This window comes from Choristoneura fumiferana, chromosome 30 (genome assembly GCF_025370935.1).
Source record: "Choristoneura fumiferana chromosome 30, NRCan_CFum_1, whole genome shotgun sequence".
Taxonomy (NCBI): domain Eukaryota; kingdom Metazoa; phylum Arthropoda; class Insecta; order Lepidoptera; family Tortricidae; genus Choristoneura; species Choristoneura fumiferana.
In genome coordinates, this window is record NC_133501.1 from 7,069,568 (window position 1) to 7,091,189 (window position 21,622).

Sequence of the window (21,622 nt, forward strand, 5' to 3'; positions counted from 1 at the left end):
AAGTCACACTATTGGAATATTCGGGATTATTTTAAGACAAGTTGTTTGTTTGTTTATACTCTTTATTATACAAAAAGGAAATTCAAAAAGGTTACAAATAAGTGTTAAGTACAAAGGCGGACTTATCTCTGAAGGGATCTCTGCCAGTCAACCTTAGAGTGGTAGAGAAGAGCAATCAAAATAAGGATCGACAAATAGAGCAAAACATTTGAATAAATGTTGTATGTTTCTTACTGAAAAAATGCTGACTCGTATCTTTGAAAGCCTCGCGGCGCTCGGCTCGTACAGCAACCTCAGCACGCCATTTCTCAATTTCCAAGCGTCACTAATATTGTAGTGTCTTACTAATAGCATTGTGTGTGTAGGAGCGCCATGTCGCGGCGGTCGGGGTCGGGGCGGGGCGGGCGGGGGCGGGGCGGGGCGGGGCGGGACGGGCGCGGCGTGGCGCCGGCGTGGTCTGCGTCGACGAAAAGGTGCTGCCGAGACGGTTCGCGCGCGCATTGCTGCACGCCGCGTACACCGACCAGGTACGGGGGGGGGGGAAGGGGGCTGTGGTACACCACACGTGCACACATTACTCGTTTGATAACGGAGAAGCGTGATAAAAATATGGACTTACGCAAAGAAGCGGTTGAATCAATCAATTCTCTAGACATACCCAAGGCATTTGATAGGGTTTAGTTTTGATAACCTTCTCTACAATCCTTCCCGTTTGACATTGCTGCTAGTCTATGCTATTGGCTTACCGATTTCCTGAGGCATAGGTCTATTCGAGTAGTCGTGAATGGGCTGCTCGTCTGATCTCATGGTGATTCATCCCGGGTTACCTCAGGGTTCTGTTTTCGTTACAACTCTCTTCTTGCTGCACATAAACTGCTGCTCGAATCTTTGAGTACGCAGACGATAGCACTGAAACTGCTTGGTTTGAACTTCCGACTCCGAGCTCATCTGAACTTGGGCTCTACCATTGACATCTAATATTTCTCGCTGTAATAATTATTTGTATTAAAAAAAAAAATCGTAAACAGATAAAGTACCTTTAGGTGACGGAAAATGGTGTTTTTCTATAACACTGGTTTAATTTATTGTACATGTATTTATTCAGAAAATTGGTGAACTTTTCAGGTGGACTTAACGTTGATCGGGCGGAGCACCAATTCACCAAACAACACCAGCAGCAGCGGCTCCGTGAGTGATCCACAGTAGTTTCCGATTATTAAACTAGACTTTATTCGCGGCTTTGCTCGCATTCCATTAGTTCCCGCAGTTGAATTGGATATTATAATTTCGTCTAAAAAGAAGCTGGTCTAAGTACCAAGTGGTCTAAAATTCTTTGACTCAAAATCGACGGAGCGCCGAAATGATACTACCGTTTTGAACTATCACAAGTTGCTGTTGCAAGCTGTTTATAAGCTTTTATTTAGTTTCATCTGTCCCGTTGTCTGTCTGTCTGTCATTGTAAATTCGACCAACTTTCAGTAGTCGGATTTTTCAGTGGTCGAATTTGGTATACTTATGTAAATTGCGTGACAATCTGGTGGTGACATCCTGGTAGTCCGGCCAGGATCGTCTCCGCAGGACGGAACTCTTCAACGGTTAATGGCATCGACTCGAAATTTGGTATGAAAATGTAGTTTGGGTGACAATGCAAGTACAGTCAACAAAAGTACAGTCAGCAAGAAAAAATTGTATCAAAAATGACATTTACCAAAAAGTTATTATTTGAGTTGTTTGGATGCGTAGCCGGCGACGTCGCCTTGGCGTCCCGGCGAGGCAGGGCTCTGCTGTGAGAGTGACCGTGTGTGTGTCTGTCTGTCTGTCAGGGCTGGTCGGTGGGGCGGGGCAGCAGCCGCGCGCCTTCCACCGCCATGCTGGACGATGCCTTCCAGCTCTACGAGATCGCCAGGTAACCACCAGCGTCACCATGGACCACCAGACACCTATAATAATAATAATCCATACATATATTATAAATGCGAAAGTGTGTGTGTTTGGATGTTTGTCCGTCTTTCATGTCGAAACGGAGCTACAGATCGAGGTGATTTTTGGCATAGAGATAGTTATGGGCCGGAGGGTGACGTAGGCTACTTTTTATACCGGAAAAATCAATTTCTGAGGGAACAGGGCTTGATAACTGAATACCAAGTAATAATAGCGGTAATAAGACAAAATTGCACAAGATAGGAAATAAACAATTACAAAGAAAAACTTAGGTTTAACGTTGCACAATTAAACAAGTTGAATTGGGTTTAAGTTTCCAATACTGATAATATTTAATAAATAAATCCGGATAACTCACATCTTCGCACGTGGCTCGGGCACGTAGAAAGGTTGAGAGAGGATCGGCCCGTGAAGAGGACGCACTTGGGACGACCGAGTAGACGTAGGCCGGCTGGTCGTCCCGGGCCCGGGCACCGCTGGAGGGACGGCCAAGGGGCCCACAGCTGGCAAGAGTCAGCTCAATATCGCGGGTCACTGCGCCCTGATAGTAAGTATACTCACATCTGAATTGATTGAGTGTTATCTCATCTGCTGAAAAGTGCAGATCTCACTGGTTCAGTAAAAAGCTAGCCTTGAAGAGCCCTAGGTTGTACCTGTGTGGAAAATTGGGAATACCTTATTTTGTGTTTTTCATCAGATTTTTGAAAAAATTACTGCCAAGTTTCTTGCAGCACATTCCTCTTGGCAATGATAGTTTTTTTTAAAGCGCTGGTAGTATGAAAAAATGACGTCATCTTAAAAAACCCTTTGCAGTACTTGCAGAATAATCGTTTTGATTTGTTCTTGGTGTTAGTTCACGTCAAGAGATTCTTGAGTGTTTTAAAATGTTATTTGTTGTGGCAGGTTTCTGGAGATGCCGATAGTGGCGCAGGGCTGCGAGGACGCGATCCAGGCGGCGCTGTGTCCCGAGACATTGCCGCACATACTGCGCTGGGCCGCGACCAGCGTCGCCAGCCCCTGGGTGCACCGGTACGTGTGTCTGTGTGTGTGTGTCTGTGTGTGTGTGGCGCGAGACACCGGCCGGCTGACCGAGCGACTGTCGCGTTGCAGGCAGGCGATGCGCTACCTCCGCGACGAGTTCCCGACGATAATGTCGAACGCGGCGGCGGCGCGGCTGCCGCGGGCGGCGCTGGCCGCGGCGCTCGGCTCGCCCTTCACGCAGTGCAGCGAGGCGCAGGCGCTCAGGGCGCTGCTGCGGCTGGCGGAGCGCGGCAAGCAGCCCGGTGAGGGACCCGACAGAAACAGACCCTCCCTCCGTCCACAAACACAACCACCATAAACCCCTCACTATTCAACAATCCTCCCCCTAGAACCACAGCCACCATAAACCGCTCACTATTTAACAATCCTCCCCCTAGAACGCCTACACAACAGCTTGTAGTAACGAGCCGAGCCGAAACCAAACCGAATACGGTTCCACCGCTTGGCAACTCTCGCGATGTCGATCCACCTAATGGGAGACCTGCCAATGGTGCGTCTTCGGGTCTGTATTCGGCACTAGTGAACTTTCCCTCGACGATTATCCAAGATCTACCTTAAGGTCAGTGAGGGAAAAGCATGTGTAAGTAGCGTTCGTTACGTTAGTCTTTTAAATGTCATAATCTTCAGTTAATATACCTATAGCACCACCTTTGTAATAGTTATCAGGTATAGCATAAGCAACATGCAACCCTGGTAGGCAAAAAACAGCGTTAGACCCAAATAAGTACCTTGAGGAACCCCAGGAGAAGCATTATAACTCTTCGGATTTATATCCGCACATTATTATCTAACGCTATCTTAAAGTAAGATTGAATGAAAACCAATCCAGCAAACAGACACGTGCCAGACTTCATTTTCTTTTAATTCAGAATTTCATGATCAACTAGATCGAAAGGCTTACTAATGTCGGTGTATGTAGCGTCAATTTGATGTCCCGGTCTAAAGCTCTGAACGAATCAAAAATAAACAGATCAGATCAGATAAAGTCGCTTTTAAGTTTCTCCATAAAAAATATAAAATCTGTATTGTCCGGCCGGTAAGGTCAAATCTAATTTAGTGCACACTTAGGGCTCCGTTTCCACCAGAGATATCAAAAATACAAATTGAACCATAGATGCACAGAAAAACCAGAAAAAGAGATCAGCGCTGAGAATCGAACTCAGGTCCTCAGCATTCCGTTCTGCGTGCTGTACCCCTACACCACTACTGGACTTGTCCAGTGCTGAGAAGTTGGGTTCGATTCCTAGCGCTGGTCTCTTTTTCTGGTTTTTCTTTGCATTCATGTTTCAGTTTATATTTTCGATGTGGATTTCACGGGATGACCGTAAATGTAACAAATTTGGAGTTGAAATAAAAAATACAAAAAGACTCCAGAAACCATTAATCCACCAGAGATGTGCGAAGAATTTGTTTTTGATGAACCAATAGAAACGCTTCATTTGCCTAGCCTCGCTTCGCTCAGCTGTTTCCTAGTGAGCTGTGCTGTGTATCCTCGCACGTTTCTGGTGTGAACACAGCTTCAAAGTCATGTCGGTTTCGAGTGACTAAGATTGGAGCTCTGTACATGACACTACCGTGAGACCCGCTCATATTAAATAATATTGTAACTGATAACTCACGTCTTAAATCGAGTTCAGCTGGACATGTTTCGGGCTAATTCGTAGCCCTTCTTCCTAGGAGCAACGCGAACACGCGTGATTAACTCAAGTGGATATAATTCCAGAGCCGAACGTGGTGTGGAGCTCGAGCGCGGAGGGCGGGCGGCGGCGCTCCCTGCCGGACGCGGAGGCGCTCGGGCCGCTGGCGGCGCTCCTCCGGACGTCGCACCTCGCGCCGGCCGCGCTGGCCGCCGCCGCGCGCCGCGGGCTGCTGCCGCCCGCGCCCGCCCCCGCCCCGCCGCCCGCCGCTCGCCCCGACCCGCGCCCGCCCAGATACTTCCTGCCCTACCTGGACGAGCTCAAGGTGACACCCGACCGCCCCGCAGACCCAACTGTTTCTTTTCATATTCTTTGTCCCTTAAGACGACGCGACCCAAAAAAAAAAATAGCACACGCGCAATCAAGATCCTATTTCTCTAAAGGTTACAAATCGGACTTTTTTTTTTATTCGACTGGGTGGCAAACGAGCAAGTGGGTCTCCTGTTGATAAGAGATCACCACCGCCCATAAACATCTGCAACACCAGGGGTATTGCAGATGCGTTGCCATCCTAGAGGCCTAAGATGGGATACCTCGAGTGCCAGTAATTTCACCGGCTGTCTTACTCTGCACGCCGAAACACAACAGTGCAAGCACTGCTGCTTCACGGCAGGATTAGCGAGCAAGATGGTGGTAGAAATCCGGGCGGACCTTGCACAAGGTCCTACCACCTGCAAAACCAATTTTGACTGCCAGTTTCATCATACTAAAATTTATTTTAGAATAGTATTGTATTACTCTGGTACCCGATTCAGTTTCATCGCCTGTACATTGATTTGAAAATCCATTTATGGCGAAGTCACTGTAAAAGCTCGTAAGTTCTAAAAAAGTTCCGGTCACAGATGGAGTTATAATGTGTGTTTGTGTGTCAGGCTCTGCTCGAGGACCAGCCGGTGCCGGAGGCCGAGATCGCGCGCATCCGGCGCTCGCGCAACCAGCACCGGATACCCGACACGCTGTACATGGTCAGTTGATTGTTACCGTTTGTTACCACTCTTAGTTATAGCCATTTTCATGTAAATCACGTATATGTAAATAAATATATTTGAATTTCAATAAATATACACTAAAATTAATCCTTGCTCTTTTTAGAGTATGGTACGAAATAAATTAAATTTAAAATATCATTCGCTTTTAAATTGATCATTCACAGATAAAAAATGTTATAGAATATGTTAGTATTACTAAAAAAGTGTTTAACATCATTTACATATATCATTAGTTAAAAAGCGGCAGATTTAAAAAAGAACCTTGGGGGGCCCCAAAGGTGACTTGCACTATGTTAGACTGGTAACCATTTATCGCTATTCTCTGAATTCTGTTACTAACCGAAAATGTGAACTCTCAGTAGATTACCACGAATGCCATTAAATGCTATTTTTGTGAAGAAGAAGTTCATGATCAACGCTATCAAAGGCCTTTCGGAAGTCTGTTTATATGACTCGATCCATATTAAAGTATCTAGTGAAGATAATTAAGTTAGAGTAAGGCACTCAGTTAAAAACGTGTTTCTGTTCTTTTACAAGTTGCTTCTTACCTCACTTGCGTCGCAATTAGTGCTCAAAAAATCGCAGTATTAAAGAGAATAATCCACTCACGCTTCTGACTAGCCTCGTCGTCATGTTAAATCAGGTGGCGGCCGAGCGTAACGCGACAACAGCCACGACGCAGCCGCCAGCTGCTCCGCCGCGGAGAGTGCTTGCGTCTCGCCTCGCGTGCTGGCGTCGCTGCGAGCAAGAGTGAGAGAGCTGCGCAGCGCGCCGCCCGCCGCGCGCACTCGCACTGCAGGCCAGCGACACGCGCGCCGTGCGCACGCAGTGAGGGAGAGACAGCTGCGACGCGAGCGAGAGAGCTGCGCAGCGCGCCGCCGCCGCGCGCGCACTCGCACGCAGGCCAGCGACACGCGCGCCGTGCGCACGCAGGTGAGAGGGAGACAGCTGCGAGCGCGAGCGAGAGAGCTGCGCAGCCGCGCGCGTCGCACTGCAGCAGCGACAGCGCGCCGTGCGCACGCATTGAGAGACAGCTGCAGCGCGAGCGAGAGAGCTGCGCAGTGCGCCGCGTCCGTTACAAGCATTATTTTGGTCTAGAAGATCAAAGTGGTAGGTCAGGTCCACGAGACTTGCTGTTACGTAGGCGTGAACAAAAAATCCATAAGATGTAAGGGACGAAATTTATGATATAAGAGCAAAAAAGCATAGTTATAAGGGTAACATTAGTACCTAACTAAGCAGATAATATTTTTGCAAGCGATGTTACGTCCAACCGTATTCGATATTACGTAAATTTCGTACATTACAGACTTGCAAAGCCATCCGCCGACAATGCTTATGCTTGTTCAGACAGCGACACTATTTTTTGCGACTAAGGTGGTAGAATGTAGCAGCAGGTCTAGAAACCAGTATTTATGGTTCACGATATTAACTATGGTCTAGATAGTACCTAAGCACATTAGTAGCATATATTAACACGGTTTTTTAAGAAATCGGTTTGTGTTGTCCCTTAGACAACGGGACAGAATAATAAACAAAAAAAAGTTGATTGACCCTAATAGTAAAATTGATAGTGATAATTGGGTAATTTTTTATTAAAAAAATATTATTCTAATTAATCTGTTGGGTAGCTTACCAGAAAATATTGCCCAGGTTTTTTTTCTTTTGTCAGTCAAACAAAAGGTGACAAAAATAAAACGCAAACTGGAATCACGAACAACTCCTTAAAAGAAGTTTCCCTGCCGGCCGCGCGGCCGCGTTAGGTATTCGTTTGGGATATTGCTGTCTTTATCGCTCGTGACATAAGCGCTCGCAGCCGTCCCCCCCCCCCCCATGCCTTCCGCAACGACGTCCGTAATTTATATCGAGGTAGCTGTAGGCTTTTCAAGATTTGGGCGGTTGAATTTTGGGTTTCGTTGTTTCATTATATGAAAAGTATAGCACAGAAATCAATGATATTTTACAATCAAGATATTCATGCCTGTGGTTTTTGATTTTTGTAAATTTTTACTCGCTTTATTAGTCTGTAATTCTCGTGCAAAGTTGACATCTTTTTTTTGTCGACTTTTTAACTTCTGTAATTTTGATATTACACATTTATATGCAAATCTGAAAAACCACGGGCATAGATAATTACGTCTAGTCCATACTTACAAAATTTCATCTATTTCTGTTGCCTAGTTTTCAAATGAGACCGGGACTACGTTTGTATGGAGAATGGAACGAAGAGACTTCTCTTAAAGCTCCGTGACTTTAAGGGGCTGTTTTCACCATCCATTGATTAGTGTTACTGACGGTTACATGTGATGCCGTCTCCGTCTATTCGAACAAAACAAATAGAGACGGCATCACATTTAACCGTCAGTTAACACTAATCAATGGATGGTGAAACAGCCCCTAAGAGCCAAAGTCGATCCCGTTGAGCCTCAGGCCTTGGTGGTGTTCCAGATCGCGCTGCGGGCGGTGCGCGAGCAGGGTCTGCCGGACGCGTGCGCGGAGCTCCTGCTGGCGGAGCCCGACACCGACACCGACACCGACACCAGCGACAGGTCTGCTGATGCACCACAATAATACACAAACCCTGTGTGTCCCTGAGACCCGCCGTACAACTTAAATTGGCATCGAAATTTAAAACTTAATGTCTCGTAGATAAAGTTGATTTTTAGGGTTCCGGAGCCAAAATGGCAAAATATAGTTTCGCCATGTCTGTCTGTCCGTCCATCTGCGGCCTTGCTCAGGGACTATCAATGCTATATACTGCTATAAGCTGCATGCTACTTTAATACGACCAAATAATTAAAACATATATTGTACTCGTCAAACTGAACAACATTAGTTTAAAAATAATGGAGCCTTTGAGATTTCCCTTTTTCATACAAATTAAATACTTTTATCAATATGTACAATCAACGTCATATATTATAAGTTATCACTTTTGGTACCTTGTAATTTTAACGTCATGTTTGAAAGCCATACGAAATTGTGTACCGGCTGAAAGCGACAAGAAACAGTGATCACTTATTATGACGGTGACTGTACGCCATCCTAGAGCCCCCTGACGTCCCCTGTCACGCTACAAATATCAAACATTTTGTTTTACATTGCTTCTTCGTGTAACTTTAAAGTGTAATAAAACTAAGATTGTTTTTTTTAGAATCTTTTTGTATTTTTTATTTCAATTCCAAATTTTTACTTTTACGGTCATCCCGTAAAACCTAAATGGAAAATACAAACTGATATATAGATGCACAGAAAAAACAGAAAAATAAGACCATCACTGGGAATCGAACCCAGGGGGTACCGAGGACCTGGGTTCGATTCCCAGTGATGGTCTTATTTTTCTGTTTTTTCTGTGCATCTATATTTCAGTTTGTATTTTCAATTTTTGTAATAAAACTATAAAACCTAATTATAATTTTGAAAGTAGCTGAACTAATGTTGTACAGTTTGACAAGTACGATGTATGTTTCAATTATTTGCCAGTACGGTCAAGGAGTTTATTTCATTGTCCGCCATGGAACCATTTCACAGTAAACGTCACAGTGACATTGCATATTTAACAAGGAAAGTCGTAATGATTTTTCTTTTGAAAAGGTTCCATGGTGGCCCATGAATTAAATTCCTTGACTGTACCTACCTATAATAAATATTGTGTCGTATTGTACTTGTTGGTTTAACTTTAACACGGGGTGTGTGGTGCGACAGGGAGCGCGGCTGGGAGTCCCCGCGGGCCGGGCGCGCGGGGCCGGAGCCCTGGCCCGACGCGGACTGCTGCAGGTAACGCTTCTTGGAAATTAACTATTTGTACTTTATAAAGTACATTGGGCCGTTATTCTTAGTGTTAATTAGTCCTTTATAAAGTACGCGAGGACCCAGAAGGATAGAATAGAAAATATACTCGGCGGTGTAACATTTGGCCCACTCTACATACAAAATTACTTATTTCTGCATATACATTAAGGGCCAGATTCTTTGCCGGTCAGTATATTTCTTTTTGAACCACTACAATAACACAGCTAAAACAATCACGCAGCACACCCCTCGGGACACCTCTCGGCAAATACGAATACGCCTCTTTCTTTTGAGTTCGTTAGATTTTTTTTTTTTTTATTCGACTGGATGGCAAACAGCAAGTGGGTTCCTGATGTAAGAGATCACCACGCCCATAGACAACTGCAACACCAGGGTATTGCAGATATGAACGAAACATTTTTTTGGAAACTAAACTATTCAGGATATATTTTAGGACTATCCTGTAGAACCGTAAACATGGGTTAGTTTTATAACAATACCGAAACACCCTTGACATTTATCTGTGGCGGTGTGTTGTGACGGCTTGTGTTATGTCGCATTACTAGCATAGAGAGAGAGAGAGAGACCAGTTTTTTGAAGTACTCGTATTTCTATTTGAGTTAGTATAAAGTACAGTAATGTGATTGTTGGTGGGTCGGGCAGGGCGGGCGGCGGCGGGTCGCTGCGCTGCGCGTCGGCCGGCAGCCTGCGCGGGCACGCCGCGGGTCAGTATCCAGTCACCTCCACGCATCACCCCGCTAACATATATTACACATTCTTTCTTTTTCTTGTCCGTAAATGTAGTGTTTTTAGTGTTGTTATCCTGCCCCCGTCACTCAGGGGACATCAGTGATACATTTGCTTAGCCCTTTCGAACCCAGCCGATACAATTGTGCGGGAGATTTGAATTTTGAACTTGACATGTATTGTACATAAAGTCCATTTTCGTAACTCTTTTCATACTCGGCTGGATTCGAAAGGGTTAGAAAAATTGTAATGTATACGAAAGCAAGCTTAAGAGATGAGCCATAAAGGAATAACTTTTAGTAGATTTGTATCCCATAAAAGAATACTTTTAAGAAGTGACCCGGGAGACGTTACCAGGCAACCAGCTACACTAAAATGTTGATTGACCCATCTATTAATAAACTAGCAGTTACCCGCGACTCCGTCCGCGTAGAATTCGGTTTTCACTATTTCCCAGGAACTATGCCATTTTCCGTGATAAAAGCTATCCTATGTTTTTCCCCGGGACGTAAACTATCTCTATATCGAATTTCATCTAAATCGGTTCAGCGATTTAAACGTAATTGAGTAACAGACATCCACACATCTTCACAAACTAACATTTATAATATTAGTAGGATATAAGAGTCAAACAACTTTTTAGTGTAGCTGATTGGCCATGGTAGCGTCTCCTGAAATACTTATTGAAAGTATGATTTTATGAGGTAACTACAAATCTACTAAAAGTTAGGAGTTGTGACAGTTTTAAGACAATTCCTTCAAGGGTCATCTCTTAAGCATGCTAATACTAAAATACATTGCAACCATTTTTCTAAGTAAGTGTATCACTGATGTCACCTGAGTAACGGCACAGGAGTAACACTTGAAAATTGGTTGACCCATTTACTCATATTGCATAGTGTAGTATAATAATATAATGGGTAAATAACTTTTTCCTGTTTGTTATTCAGTCCCGTTGTCCAAGAGACAACAGTGACAGAGTTCCTTAAAAAACTGTTATAATGCTACTAATGTGCTTAGGAGATAGTCCATAAACTAATACGCTTATAAAAGCCCGTATGAAAACTCATGAGTTTAAAGAGTAGTTCAGGGGACGTAACCATGGCAACGAGGTACAAGAAAAACTTGATCGACCCCAATAAAGGTTGCCTTTCAACCCTTTCAAGGAAATCTTTTCAAAAACATTTTCGCAAATCACTCAGCGAAAACGGAACATTTTTTTTTTTTTTGCTTAATAGTATTATTAGTAAGACGTATGTTTGTGTCGCAGATCGCGCCGGCACGTGCCGCCGGGACCCTTCCCGACTGGACGCCGCGTGCAGCAGGTACCGTCACACCCTTCGAGCGCTTGCTTTTCTAAGTCGCTATACTCTCGACAACGAAGACTGTGAATTTGATTTTTTCAACTAAGATTATGTTTTTAGAGTTTTACTTGAAATTTATTTGTAACTATGGACATATCGATATTTTTGTAGTTATTTAGTGGTACTGTGTGTGTCCGTAGGGCGGGCTGGGCGGGTTCGGGCGCGGACGGCCTGTCGGCGCGCGTGCCGGACGTGGCCATGGCGCCCCAACGGGAACACGCACCTGCTCACCCCCCGGGACTACTGCCGCCCGCCAAAGGTCAGCGACCCTCCGACCAGCACCTCCCGTCATCGCCCCGACCGCGCGTCCCTCCATAGTCCATACCATAGAGCGCTTCCTACGATCAGTACTCCATCCCTCGTCTTGTTTTTGCCCTCTACTATTTTTAATTTTGAAGTCATGTTCACTGCGAACAATTACATTAGTCCGTCCAATCCCTGGTTATCCGGGTTTTTTACAACTAAAAGGCCAATCAACCTTTTTTACCGACACTAATCTGTCCGCGACATTTTTCAAACAATTGCAGATTTTTGTAAGTGAGCATGTTTTTTCTGTAATTTAATAGATGGTGTACATGAATACATGCCACCTACGTAAGTTCAACCTATTAAACGTGAAATATCTTGTTGGAAGTACGATTTTTTGGTAACGCAGGAGACAATTTTGGTAACGCTGGAGACGCCCCGAGTGTCGGTAAAATAGTTGATTGACCCAAATATGAGTGAGTCTTACGGTAGTTTTATGTTCAAATACTGATTCTTTTATTTATTAATACAGGTTGGCTCATTTAGATCGGTCAGTATGGAAAGTCTGAACTATAAGACATACGAAGATCTGTTCGTAGGAACCATGTCATCGATTTTAGTAACAAGAAACATGTTCTTCATCCGGGAAGTACCAAGTTGTTTCGAAAAAAAACACTTTTTTTTTTTATTTACTGGTAGCAAACGAGCAAGTGGTCTCCTGATGGTAAGAGATCACCACCGGCCCATAAACATCTGCAACACCAGGGGTATTGAAGATGCGTTGCCAATCCTAAGAGGCCTAAGATGGGATACCTCAAGTGCAGTAATTTCACCGGCTGTTCTTACTCTCCACGCCGAAACACAACCAGTGCAAGCACTTGCTGCTTCACGGCAGCGATGCGAGCAAGATGGTGGTAGCAATCCGGGCGGACCTTGCACAAGGTCCTACTACCTCAAACTTTACTTTATTTCTATTTGGATATCGATATTGTAGGTCATATGCAATAAGTGTCAGTATGAAACACGATATCTAGAATGAATAAAATGCACCGTATTTCATATTCTTTCATAATGTAAGTTTTATTTTTCAAATCGTCCGGGTTCCATTCCCGAGTTGAGTACAAGTTTTTTTTTAAATGCAGTTTTCTTGTTATTAAAATCGACGACATGGTCCCTAAGGACAGATCTTGGTATGTGTTATAGTTTGAGAGTGTCCCATAGTGACCGGCCCTGTATAGTATGTCCACGCCCACGCGCGTGTGACGTGTTGGTGACGTGTGCGCTCCCCGCAGAGTACGGCGGCGTGCTGCAGCTGGACCTGGGGGACGGCGCCACGCACACGCCGCGCCCCGGTCAGTACAACACAACACACCACACCACACCACACCACACCACACCACACCACACCACACCACACCTGACTACTGCCGGCTGATACATCTTAACATCCAACAACACACCGTGCTCTTCTTGATTTCCGTTAACTTCGGCAGACGGCTCAGATTGATAGAAACTACCTGGTAATTAACATAATGGCCAAATAATATAACTAATGTTTTTTTTTCATACATGTTATAGTTTCACAAACATTGTTAAAGGCCAAATTATTTACAAACTTGATGAGTGTCATTGACGTGACAGTGGCACATAGAGAGACATCACAAAAACTCACTTTTTAACCTTTTTTTGTTAACTATGTGTGTAGTTAAGGCCCTTAAAAATGACATGAATCGAGGCCCTTTTATACTGTTTCGCTTTCAATAATTAATTAACTTAATTCTTGTTTATCTTTTAAACAATAAGAATTACGCCACTGGTATCTTGGAGAAATTAACTTAAAAACTTGTTGAATGTTCCCTTAAAGTTAACGGAAATCAAAAATAACATGGTGTAATATAATTCGCACTGATGAAGTATCTTGTAAAAGACTATTAGAGGATGGTCGTTAAATGAAACACATGAGTGGTTTTCTCAAGTATATTGGTCAGAGAGCCGAAATACAATAGAACCGAGATATTACTTATGCTACGTAATTTATAATAACTAACTGCTAATTAAGCAATATGCATCACGTAACGCTAAGCTACAGTAAAACACTTGAGTTAAGCATTACTCTATACTGACGATTTGTTCTGAATAAAGTACACGTGAACTTGCGAGGTTATAACGGTGTTGTTTCGGTCAGGGTCTCGCGCGCAGCGGGCCGCGGCCGGCGGCAGCAGGCAGCCGCGGGACCACGCGCAGGTAACACATGCTGCTGCCCATCCTATACACAGGATCCTAATTCATAATAATATTCTAAATGCAAAAAAAAATAGTATATGTTCAGTCGCTCATCTTACTGGGACGCATCCTAGACACAGGACCCTATTTATCCTTCTCATATTATAAAGGGGTCAATCAACTTTTTCTCCTATTCTATTCTATTAATTGCCATGGTTACGTCCCCTGGACAACTGTTTGTAAAACTATCCCACTAATTTTGTAAGTCTAGACTTCTAATATTAAAATAAATACGCTTAAAATTGGTGCCCAAATACAGGCTGTAGGATCACTGTAAGAGCGAAAAAATAGTGGTCTTGAGACTGTTGTAAGTATGGTTTTTGCTAGTTGGGTTGTTTGTTACTTCTTCTAGTCGAAACCGCTGAACCGATTTAGACGAATTCGGTATATAGATAGTTTGAGTCCCGGGGCAGGACATATAGGATAGTTTTTATCGCGGAAAATTGTATAGCTCGCGGGCCGTTGCCCAGGGGGTTTCTATATGTTTTCTGTGAGTAACATTCATTGAGTGTTCATTTTTGTCGTAGTTACCAGCTCATTATTATATTATATTATAACAGTTGTTTTAAGAAACTCTTTCACTGTTGTCTCCTGGACAACGAGATAGAATAACAGACAACAAAAAGTTGATTGACCCAAATGTGAATGATTATTTGTGTTTAACCGCTGCCTTTGGCGTGGATCATACAACGGCTGCTCGGCGAATGACAATTTATTTTTTGTAGCCATGTTTATACTGCCTAGGGACAAAAAAACTTGAGTTCGTCGCTTCCCCCAGCATATTGTGTGCAGGTCGATTCACAAGAGTTGGCACGAACGGATTGAACGGAAGTAACGTCACATATTAAAAAAAACATGTTTGTAGGAAAACTACTGATGCATGTAATTTTGTTGTACATATGGGTGAAGTGTCTTGAAAATATGCAACACAGATACTTTCATTCACTCATTCAATCTATTAGTGCCAGCTATTGTGAATCGACCTGTAGTGTACAGTGTGAGGTCACTGTCGCTTCCCAGTGTACAGCGTAATGTGACGCGCGTGTGTGTGTGTGTCGCAGGCGCCGCGCTCGCGCACCGAGGAGGACCAACTGCGCGCCGCCATCGAGCTGTCCGTCATGCGCGGTGAGTGATATCAATTACAATACAATACAATACAATGACTTTATTGTACCATCAGCCAAATATATGGTCTACCACCCTAAAGTTGATAATCGTTTGCACGTCATAAAACAATAATGCCAATAGTCGTGTCAGTCAACTTGAAAGTTCGACTTTAGCGACATATTCATTTGATAGGAACTTGTTTAAAAATTGATAGACCACTTATTTGGCTGATGGTACCAGAAATAGTAAGCGGTACAGAAAACAGATACACAGAGAGAAAAAATACGATGCATTTCATTCATTTTAGATGTTATAGCTCATAATAACATTTACTGCTTATGAGCTACACGATTGATATCCTAATATCCTAATGGATATCCTAATCCTAAAACTCCTGCGACCCACCATACAACAAAATATGACATCGAAATTTCAAACTTAATGTCAAATAGATAGTTTTTTTTTTGTAAATTTGATTGATACAGAGAAAATGACACTTCATTCCTTCTTCAAAAGATGTAAGTTGTATTGCTAACAATATGTACTAGTATTATCACTTTGGAACCCCAGGAGGATAAAAAAATCAATATGACCGTGTTCGATTCTCGAACCGAGTATAAGATTTTTTTTAATGTATGGCGTTTTTCTTTTCACTAAAATCGATGACATGGTTCATAAGAGCAAATCTTTGTGTATTATAGTTTCAGAGTTACCCATACTGACCAATCTAAATATGCCATCATACCTTTGGTGAAAAATAGATAGAGAGAGCAATAGATGTAATGTGTGTGTGTGTGTGCAGCGTACTCGTCATTCGGGTGCCGCGCGCGGCTGTCGGCGTCGCCGCACTACGCGCTGCCGCCCGCGCCCGCGCCCGCCTCCGCTCCCGCGCCCGCCTCCGCGCCCGCTGCCGCCGGTCAGTCTTACATCTGCTTTAGTACCTCTACCACAGCGTAGCGTGCAAAAATATCTGATAATACCGACTCTAGACAAAAAGTCGGTATTAGATATTTATGCTCGCTTTGTGTCAGATGGAGGTTTTTTTTTTGACTGGATCGCAAACGAGCAAGTGGGTTTCCTGATGGTAAGATATCACCACCGCCCATAAACATCTGCAACACCAGGGGCATGGTAGTCCAGCCAGGATCGTCTCCGCAGGACGGAACTCTTCAACGGTTAATAGCATCCACTTGTAATTTGGTATGCAAATGTAGTTTGGGTGACAATGCAAGTACAGTAACAAAAATTACAGTCACAATAAGACCAATCAGCAAATAAAACTTGTATTAATTTTTTTTTTTTATGGCTAGGTTATTATGCCTATTTGGTAAGACCGCGCCTGGGTCGTAGTGACTACTAGCGAGCAGTGGTTCTAGTGAGTTTAGTGACGTAACTGGTTGTGTCAACTTGTGTCAGGCTGCGCGTCGCGCGGCTCGCCGAGCCCCTCCAACAGCGCGCACCTGTCGGCCGCGCGCGCCGCCTCCGCCTCCGCCTCCGCCTCCGCCTCCGCCGCGCCCTCCGCTCCGCGCGACCTCCGCGACCGTGAGTATCTACGTCATCTACAAATGCTTCGGCGGCGACATCTGATGCCTCCTAACCTCATTTATGACCATTGCATTCCATTCTATACTGTACCAAAGATAATAGGGACCACGTGACTTAAAATATAAATAATTCTTTCCTACATTCCTTGTTTAAAAATGGTTTTATCAAAACAACAACAACAACAAATTGGTTTCAGAATGAACTGTAGTGTTGTAGGAGAAGCACCAAAAAGGTAACCATGAACTCCATTGCATTAATGGTCTCTTTTGCCTCAGCCTTCCGCGCGCTGACGGCGGGGGTGGGGGCGGGGGCGGGGGTGGGGCGCGACGCCGTCGCCGCGCCGCGCGCGCCCTCTGTATCGCACGCAGCCCCACGGCGACTACAGGTACACGACGAGGTTTAAAGTTCAGAGAAAAAAATACTACCCTAAGACCATTCCTACGAGGACGACCAGTTTGTGTTTTTCAATAAAAACTTGTGTTTTCAGAGGCGGCGCGGATGGTCCCTACGGACGCGCGCACAGCCCCGGGGGCTTCGCGTGAGCCCCGCACTGGTACGTATTCTAACATCGACACATTGTTTCACCGAATGTTCACTTCATAGAATTTTCGTTTCGTTTAAATTTGGTTTGTGAAATATTTATGAGTAGGGTAGATAGTGAGTCATTGCCAACTGCATTATATATTACCCACATTCAAATACCTGCCCAGTTACCTCAGCGGATGTAGGACGGCATGTTTCCGCTTTTGGAAATATTTTGAGTGATTGAAAGCACAATGGTAGTACTCAACATTTGCAACAGCATCTCATTGTTACAAATAGAAATATTTATTTGTTAACTTATACTAGAATACCTAACCTAAATCCTTATTATTCATTTATTGTCGATAGCTTAGTTTTTAATGTAAATAAAAATTAAGTCTTCAGTTTTATTTTGCATATTTTGACATACAATAAGAAAAAGGATTTTTTATTGAATCTGGAAATGTAAATACGTATGGTTTTGTATTGCAGAGAGCCTGATCTCCGCCCGCAGCAGCCCGCGTACAACTGAAAGCCCTCGCCGTGCACACACAAACACATATACCCATACACATATATATTCACAATATTATGCTGATTTCATGAGAGTTAAGATTGTCGACAACTTCTTTTGATGCCGGAGACCAGTTTTGTTATAATGTATTATATTATTGTCGTCATCTCGGCCTGTTATGTTATCTTTGCCACAAAGCAATAATCAAACATATATTTTAAGACTTTTTCCCTCTAATGAAACATCCTGTATAAAAAAATCTGCGTAATTTAAACTGCGAGGGCTGTATATGTAACGAAAATGAATAATAAACTTTATATTATATTGTAAATATTAATGTAAGAATGTATTATAAATTATAAAGGAGGTTGCCTATCGCTTGACCGAATCACTTTCGCCTAAAGTCATTTTGACCGATTATTATTTTAATTTAGGTAAAAAAAAATACTTTTTACATGATCTCTGCGAATTTGCTTTAAATATTGATGTAGCAACTCTTCAATATTTCAGAACTTATATCTTATGATTAAATCTTGGCAAAACTTTAATGGGACCACCTAGGAATTATTTTTCTTTGAAGGAACTTGAATACTTCTAAAGTGAACTACATTGTGAATCAGATAAAAGCTCCGGTTTTTACCCGGCAAAAATAGCTTTTGAACATAAAATATTCGGACAAATAAAATCCGTCGAAAAGTTATTCGGTCATGCGATAAGTCGGCCATAGAGGACACGCCGGTACGCCGCGCCATGCGAAAACGGGGGATAGAGACGATTTCTTATTCTGTGATATTGCGAGTTGAATGGTGAAGATGTTAGGTTATAATGAAATTTTTTATCTATTTTTATTTATTTAATTTCGAACACTCCACGCTTATAATTAGAGTATTTATCCACTATAACGTTGCAGGTTTTGGATTCTTAGATCTTTTTTTTATATAGATTTCACCCTTGCCGTGACGAGACGTTTGTTGCCAATGTCAACCAGAGATATTGCACACATACGGAGACTGTTCGGTTTATGAAATTTTGATCTTAGGGGGGGGGAACAGACAGGAGACCTAAAACAAATAACAAATGTTATGGGCGGCACATAGATTAGAGCTATTTGCGTCGTCCAGGTCGTCGTAAGAGGTCTATATTGAAGTTCATATAAAAGTTACAATGGAATGTTTGCCATAATGATCATTTGCCTTAATTCATTTTATCTTGAAAAGTATAAATAATTCCTGTTTGTTGTAAAATAAACCTAACCTAACCTATAGAGTTCTACAAGATGGCCATTTGAAAGTTCTTGAAAATTTTATGGCTTTAGAGAGTTATGGTAGATGATTATTATGATTATGACAAACATTATGGCTTACAATTTTACAAGTAGAGCTTAGCGAAATTTCTCGATGTTTTCTCGGGGCAGTTTTTTTTATAAATTATTATTGATTTAACTAATCGGATGCCATAATAAAAATTATAAGACAAGATGGCGGCGGCGGCCGGCGCGCGTTGTACATTACGTTACGATATACTGTAGCTATCGTGCCGACCAAACGTTTGTGACATTCCGCGGAACTGACGGACGCGCGCACCGACTTTTGGAGCAGCCCGGAGTGCTTGGAGCATAAGTACCAAGTGTTGTCGACCCAAAAAAGTTATTTTTCCGTGAACCTGGGTTAGGCAATTGACTATGACACTGTACTATCTTTATCAAAATTTCGGTTAACTTTTTAGTGTAGCTTATTGCCATGGTAATGTCTCCTCGTGAAATTCTTAAAATAATGATTGTATGGTGTACAAATCCACTAAAAGTTAGTTGTGACAGTGATACTATACATTGCAAACATTTTTCTAACAAAGTGTATCACTGATGTCTCCTGGGTAACGGGACAGAATAATAAACACTTAAACGTTGATTGACTTATTTACTCATATTGCATAGCGTCACAACATAAATGGGTCAGTCAACTTTCAAGTGTTTTTTTATTCTGTCCCGTTGTCCAAGAGACAAAAGTGACAGGGTTCCTAAAAAATGACACGGGCTTGTAACTACGACAAAAATGTACGCTCGATGACTTTTAACCACAGATAACATATAAACTCGTGGTTTGAAACAGAAGTTGTCCCGGGGACGTAACCATGGCAACGAGGTCCATAAAAAATTGATCGACCCAAATGCGACCCATACAGTCGCACACAAATCTTAAAACTGAAAAAAGTATTCTGTTACAAACCCGAGGCTGCTCGGAAAGGCGGACATATTGTATGTTAAGTGTATCGCGTAGAAATATGTAATGAGATCTTACTTTGCAATTAGTAAACATGGTTTTATATTTTGTTTACATTGACTTCAAAACTGAAAGGTTATGTATTTGGACTTGCCTTACAATTGCCACTGATTCAGTGGTCGTTTAAACTGCAACGTGTAATAGACCTACGTGCACGGACTTAAAGTCTAAATTCGTCTAAGTTTTGAGTAACTTTTGACTTGCAAAATATCGCTAGATGGCGCTTATCTCAAAAGTGACACAAATTTTCAGCGGACCTTCAGAAAACCTTCGTTTTACTGGAATGGCAATTATCCAAATAAATAAGAAAAGAAATGGAGAAAGTAACAATTTATTTTTATTCTCCTGTGCATTTTTAATGTTTAAGTGCCAAAGGTACTTTACATATTTCTACCGAGTGCGTCTGCGATATAAATATAAAAATATAATTAAAATAAATATAAACATCGTCGTACGAATTATTGTTAAACTGCCATTGTGTTATATCATTCATATTGTGTTCGCGCGCGAGTGTGTCTCAACGCGAACATGTTTTGATAGATGTAAAAAGGGTCGCTCACACCAGTGTCTGTCGCCATGTGGATCACCCGCGGGGGTCGTAATGTAAAAAGGGTCGCTCACACCAGTGTTTGTCGCCATGTGGATCACCCGCGGGGGTCGTAATGTAAAAGGGTCGCTCACACCAGTGTCTGTCGCCATGTGGATCACCCGCGGGGTCGTAATGTAAAAAGGGTCGCTCACACCAGTGTTTGTCGCCATGTGGATCACCCGCGGGGGTCGTAATGTAAAAAGGGTCGCTCACACCAGTGTTTGTCGCCATGCGGATCACCCGCGGGGGTCGTAATGTAAAAAGGGTCGCTCACACCAGTGTTTGTCGCCATGTGGATCACCCGCGGGGGTCGTAATGTAAAAAGGGTCGCTCACACCAGTGTCTGTCGCCATGTGGATCACCCGCGGGGGTCGTAATGTAAAAAGGGTCGCTCACACCAGTGTCTGTCGCCATGTGCACCCGCGGGGGTCGTAATGTAAAAAGGGTCGCTCACACCAGTGTTTGTCGCCGTGTGGATCACCCGCGGGGGTCGTAATGTAAAAAGGGTCGCTCACACCAGTGTCTGTCGCCATGTGGATCACCCGCGGGGGTCGTAATGTAAAAAGGGTCGCTCACACCAGTGTCTGTCGCCATGTGGATCACCCGCGGGGGTCGTAATGTAAAAAGGGTCGCTCACACCAGTGTTTGTCGCCGTGTGGATCACCCGCGGGGGTCGTAATGTAAAAGGGTCGCTCACACCAGTGTCTGTCGCCATGTGGATCACCCGCGGGGTCGTAATGTAAAAAGGGTCGCTCACACCAGTGTCTGTCGCCATGTGGATCACCCGGGGGTCGTAATGTAAAAAGGGTCGCTCACACCAGTGTTTGTCGCCATGTGGATCACCCGCGGGGGTCGTAATGTAAAAAGGGTCGCTCACACCAGTGTTTGTCGCCATGTGGATCACCCGCGGGGTCGTAATGTAAAAAGGGTCGCTCACACCAGTGTTTGTCGCCATGTGGATCACCC

The 21,622-nt window shown here is 43.4% G+C and overlaps 2 protein-coding genes across 2 annotated transcripts; both read left to right on the forward strand.

Annotated features, from left to right (window-relative positions):
• The first annotated feature begins 1,131 nt into the window (after positions 1-1,131).
• LOC141444497 (uncharacterized) lies at positions 1,132-17,048 on the forward strand. Its single transcript, XM_074110045.1, has 18 exons — positions 1,132-1,188; positions 1,824-1,906; positions 2,845-2,970; positions 3,052-3,224; positions 4,706-4,944; positions 5,552-5,644; positions 6,312-6,402; positions 6,498-6,601; positions 8,117-8,217; positions 9,374-9,445; positions 10,124-10,185; positions 11,478-11,532; positions 11,712-11,830; positions 13,002-13,169; positions 14,003-14,061; positions 15,162-15,225; positions 16,010-16,123; positions 16,624-17,048. Exons 2-18 carry the CDS (start codon positions 1,869-1,871, stop codon positions 16,863-16,865), a joined length of 1,920 nt encoding a protein of 639 aa, XP_073966146.1. The 5' UTR covers positions 1,132-1,188; positions 1,824-1,868; the 3' UTR covers positions 16,866-17,048.
• LOC141444498 (uncharacterized) lies at positions 16,908-20,540 on the forward strand. Its single transcript, XM_074110047.1, has 4 exons — positions 16,908-16,984; positions 17,028-17,137; positions 17,240-17,305; positions 17,767-20,540. Exons 1-4 carry the CDS (start codon positions 16,908-16,910, stop codon positions 17,907-17,909), a joined length of 396 nt encoding a protein of 131 aa, XP_073966148.1. The 3' UTR covers positions 17,910-20,540.
• Positions 20,541-21,622: the final 1,082 nt, after the last annotated feature.

Bases quoted from the DNA above. Each gene is read 5' to 3' on its own strand.
- LOC141444498 (XM_074110047.1), top strand. From the start codon at position 16,908: ATGGTTTTATCAAAACAACAACAACAACAAATTGGTTTCAGAATGAAC. The intron at 16,985-17,027 runs GTAACCATGAAC...CTTTTGCCTCAG, and splicing joins GTAGGAGAAGCACCAAAAAG to CCTTCCGCGCGCTGACGGCG. The intron at 17,138-17,239 runs GTACACGACGAG...TTGTGTTTTCAG, and splicing joins CAGCCCCACGGCGACTACAG to AGGCGGCGCGGATGGTCCCT.
- LOC141444497 (XM_074110045.1), top strand. From the start codon at position 1,869: ATGCTGGACGATGCCTTCCAGCTCTACGAGATCGCCAG. The intron at 2,971-3,051 runs GTACGTGTGTCT...GTCGCGTTGCAG, and splicing joins GCCAGCCCCTGGGTGCACCG to GCAGGCGATGCGCTACCTCC. The intron at 3,225-4,705 runs GTGAGGGACCCG...ATATAATTCCAG, and splicing joins GGAGCGCGGCAAGCAGCCCG to AGCCGAACGTGGTGTGGAGC.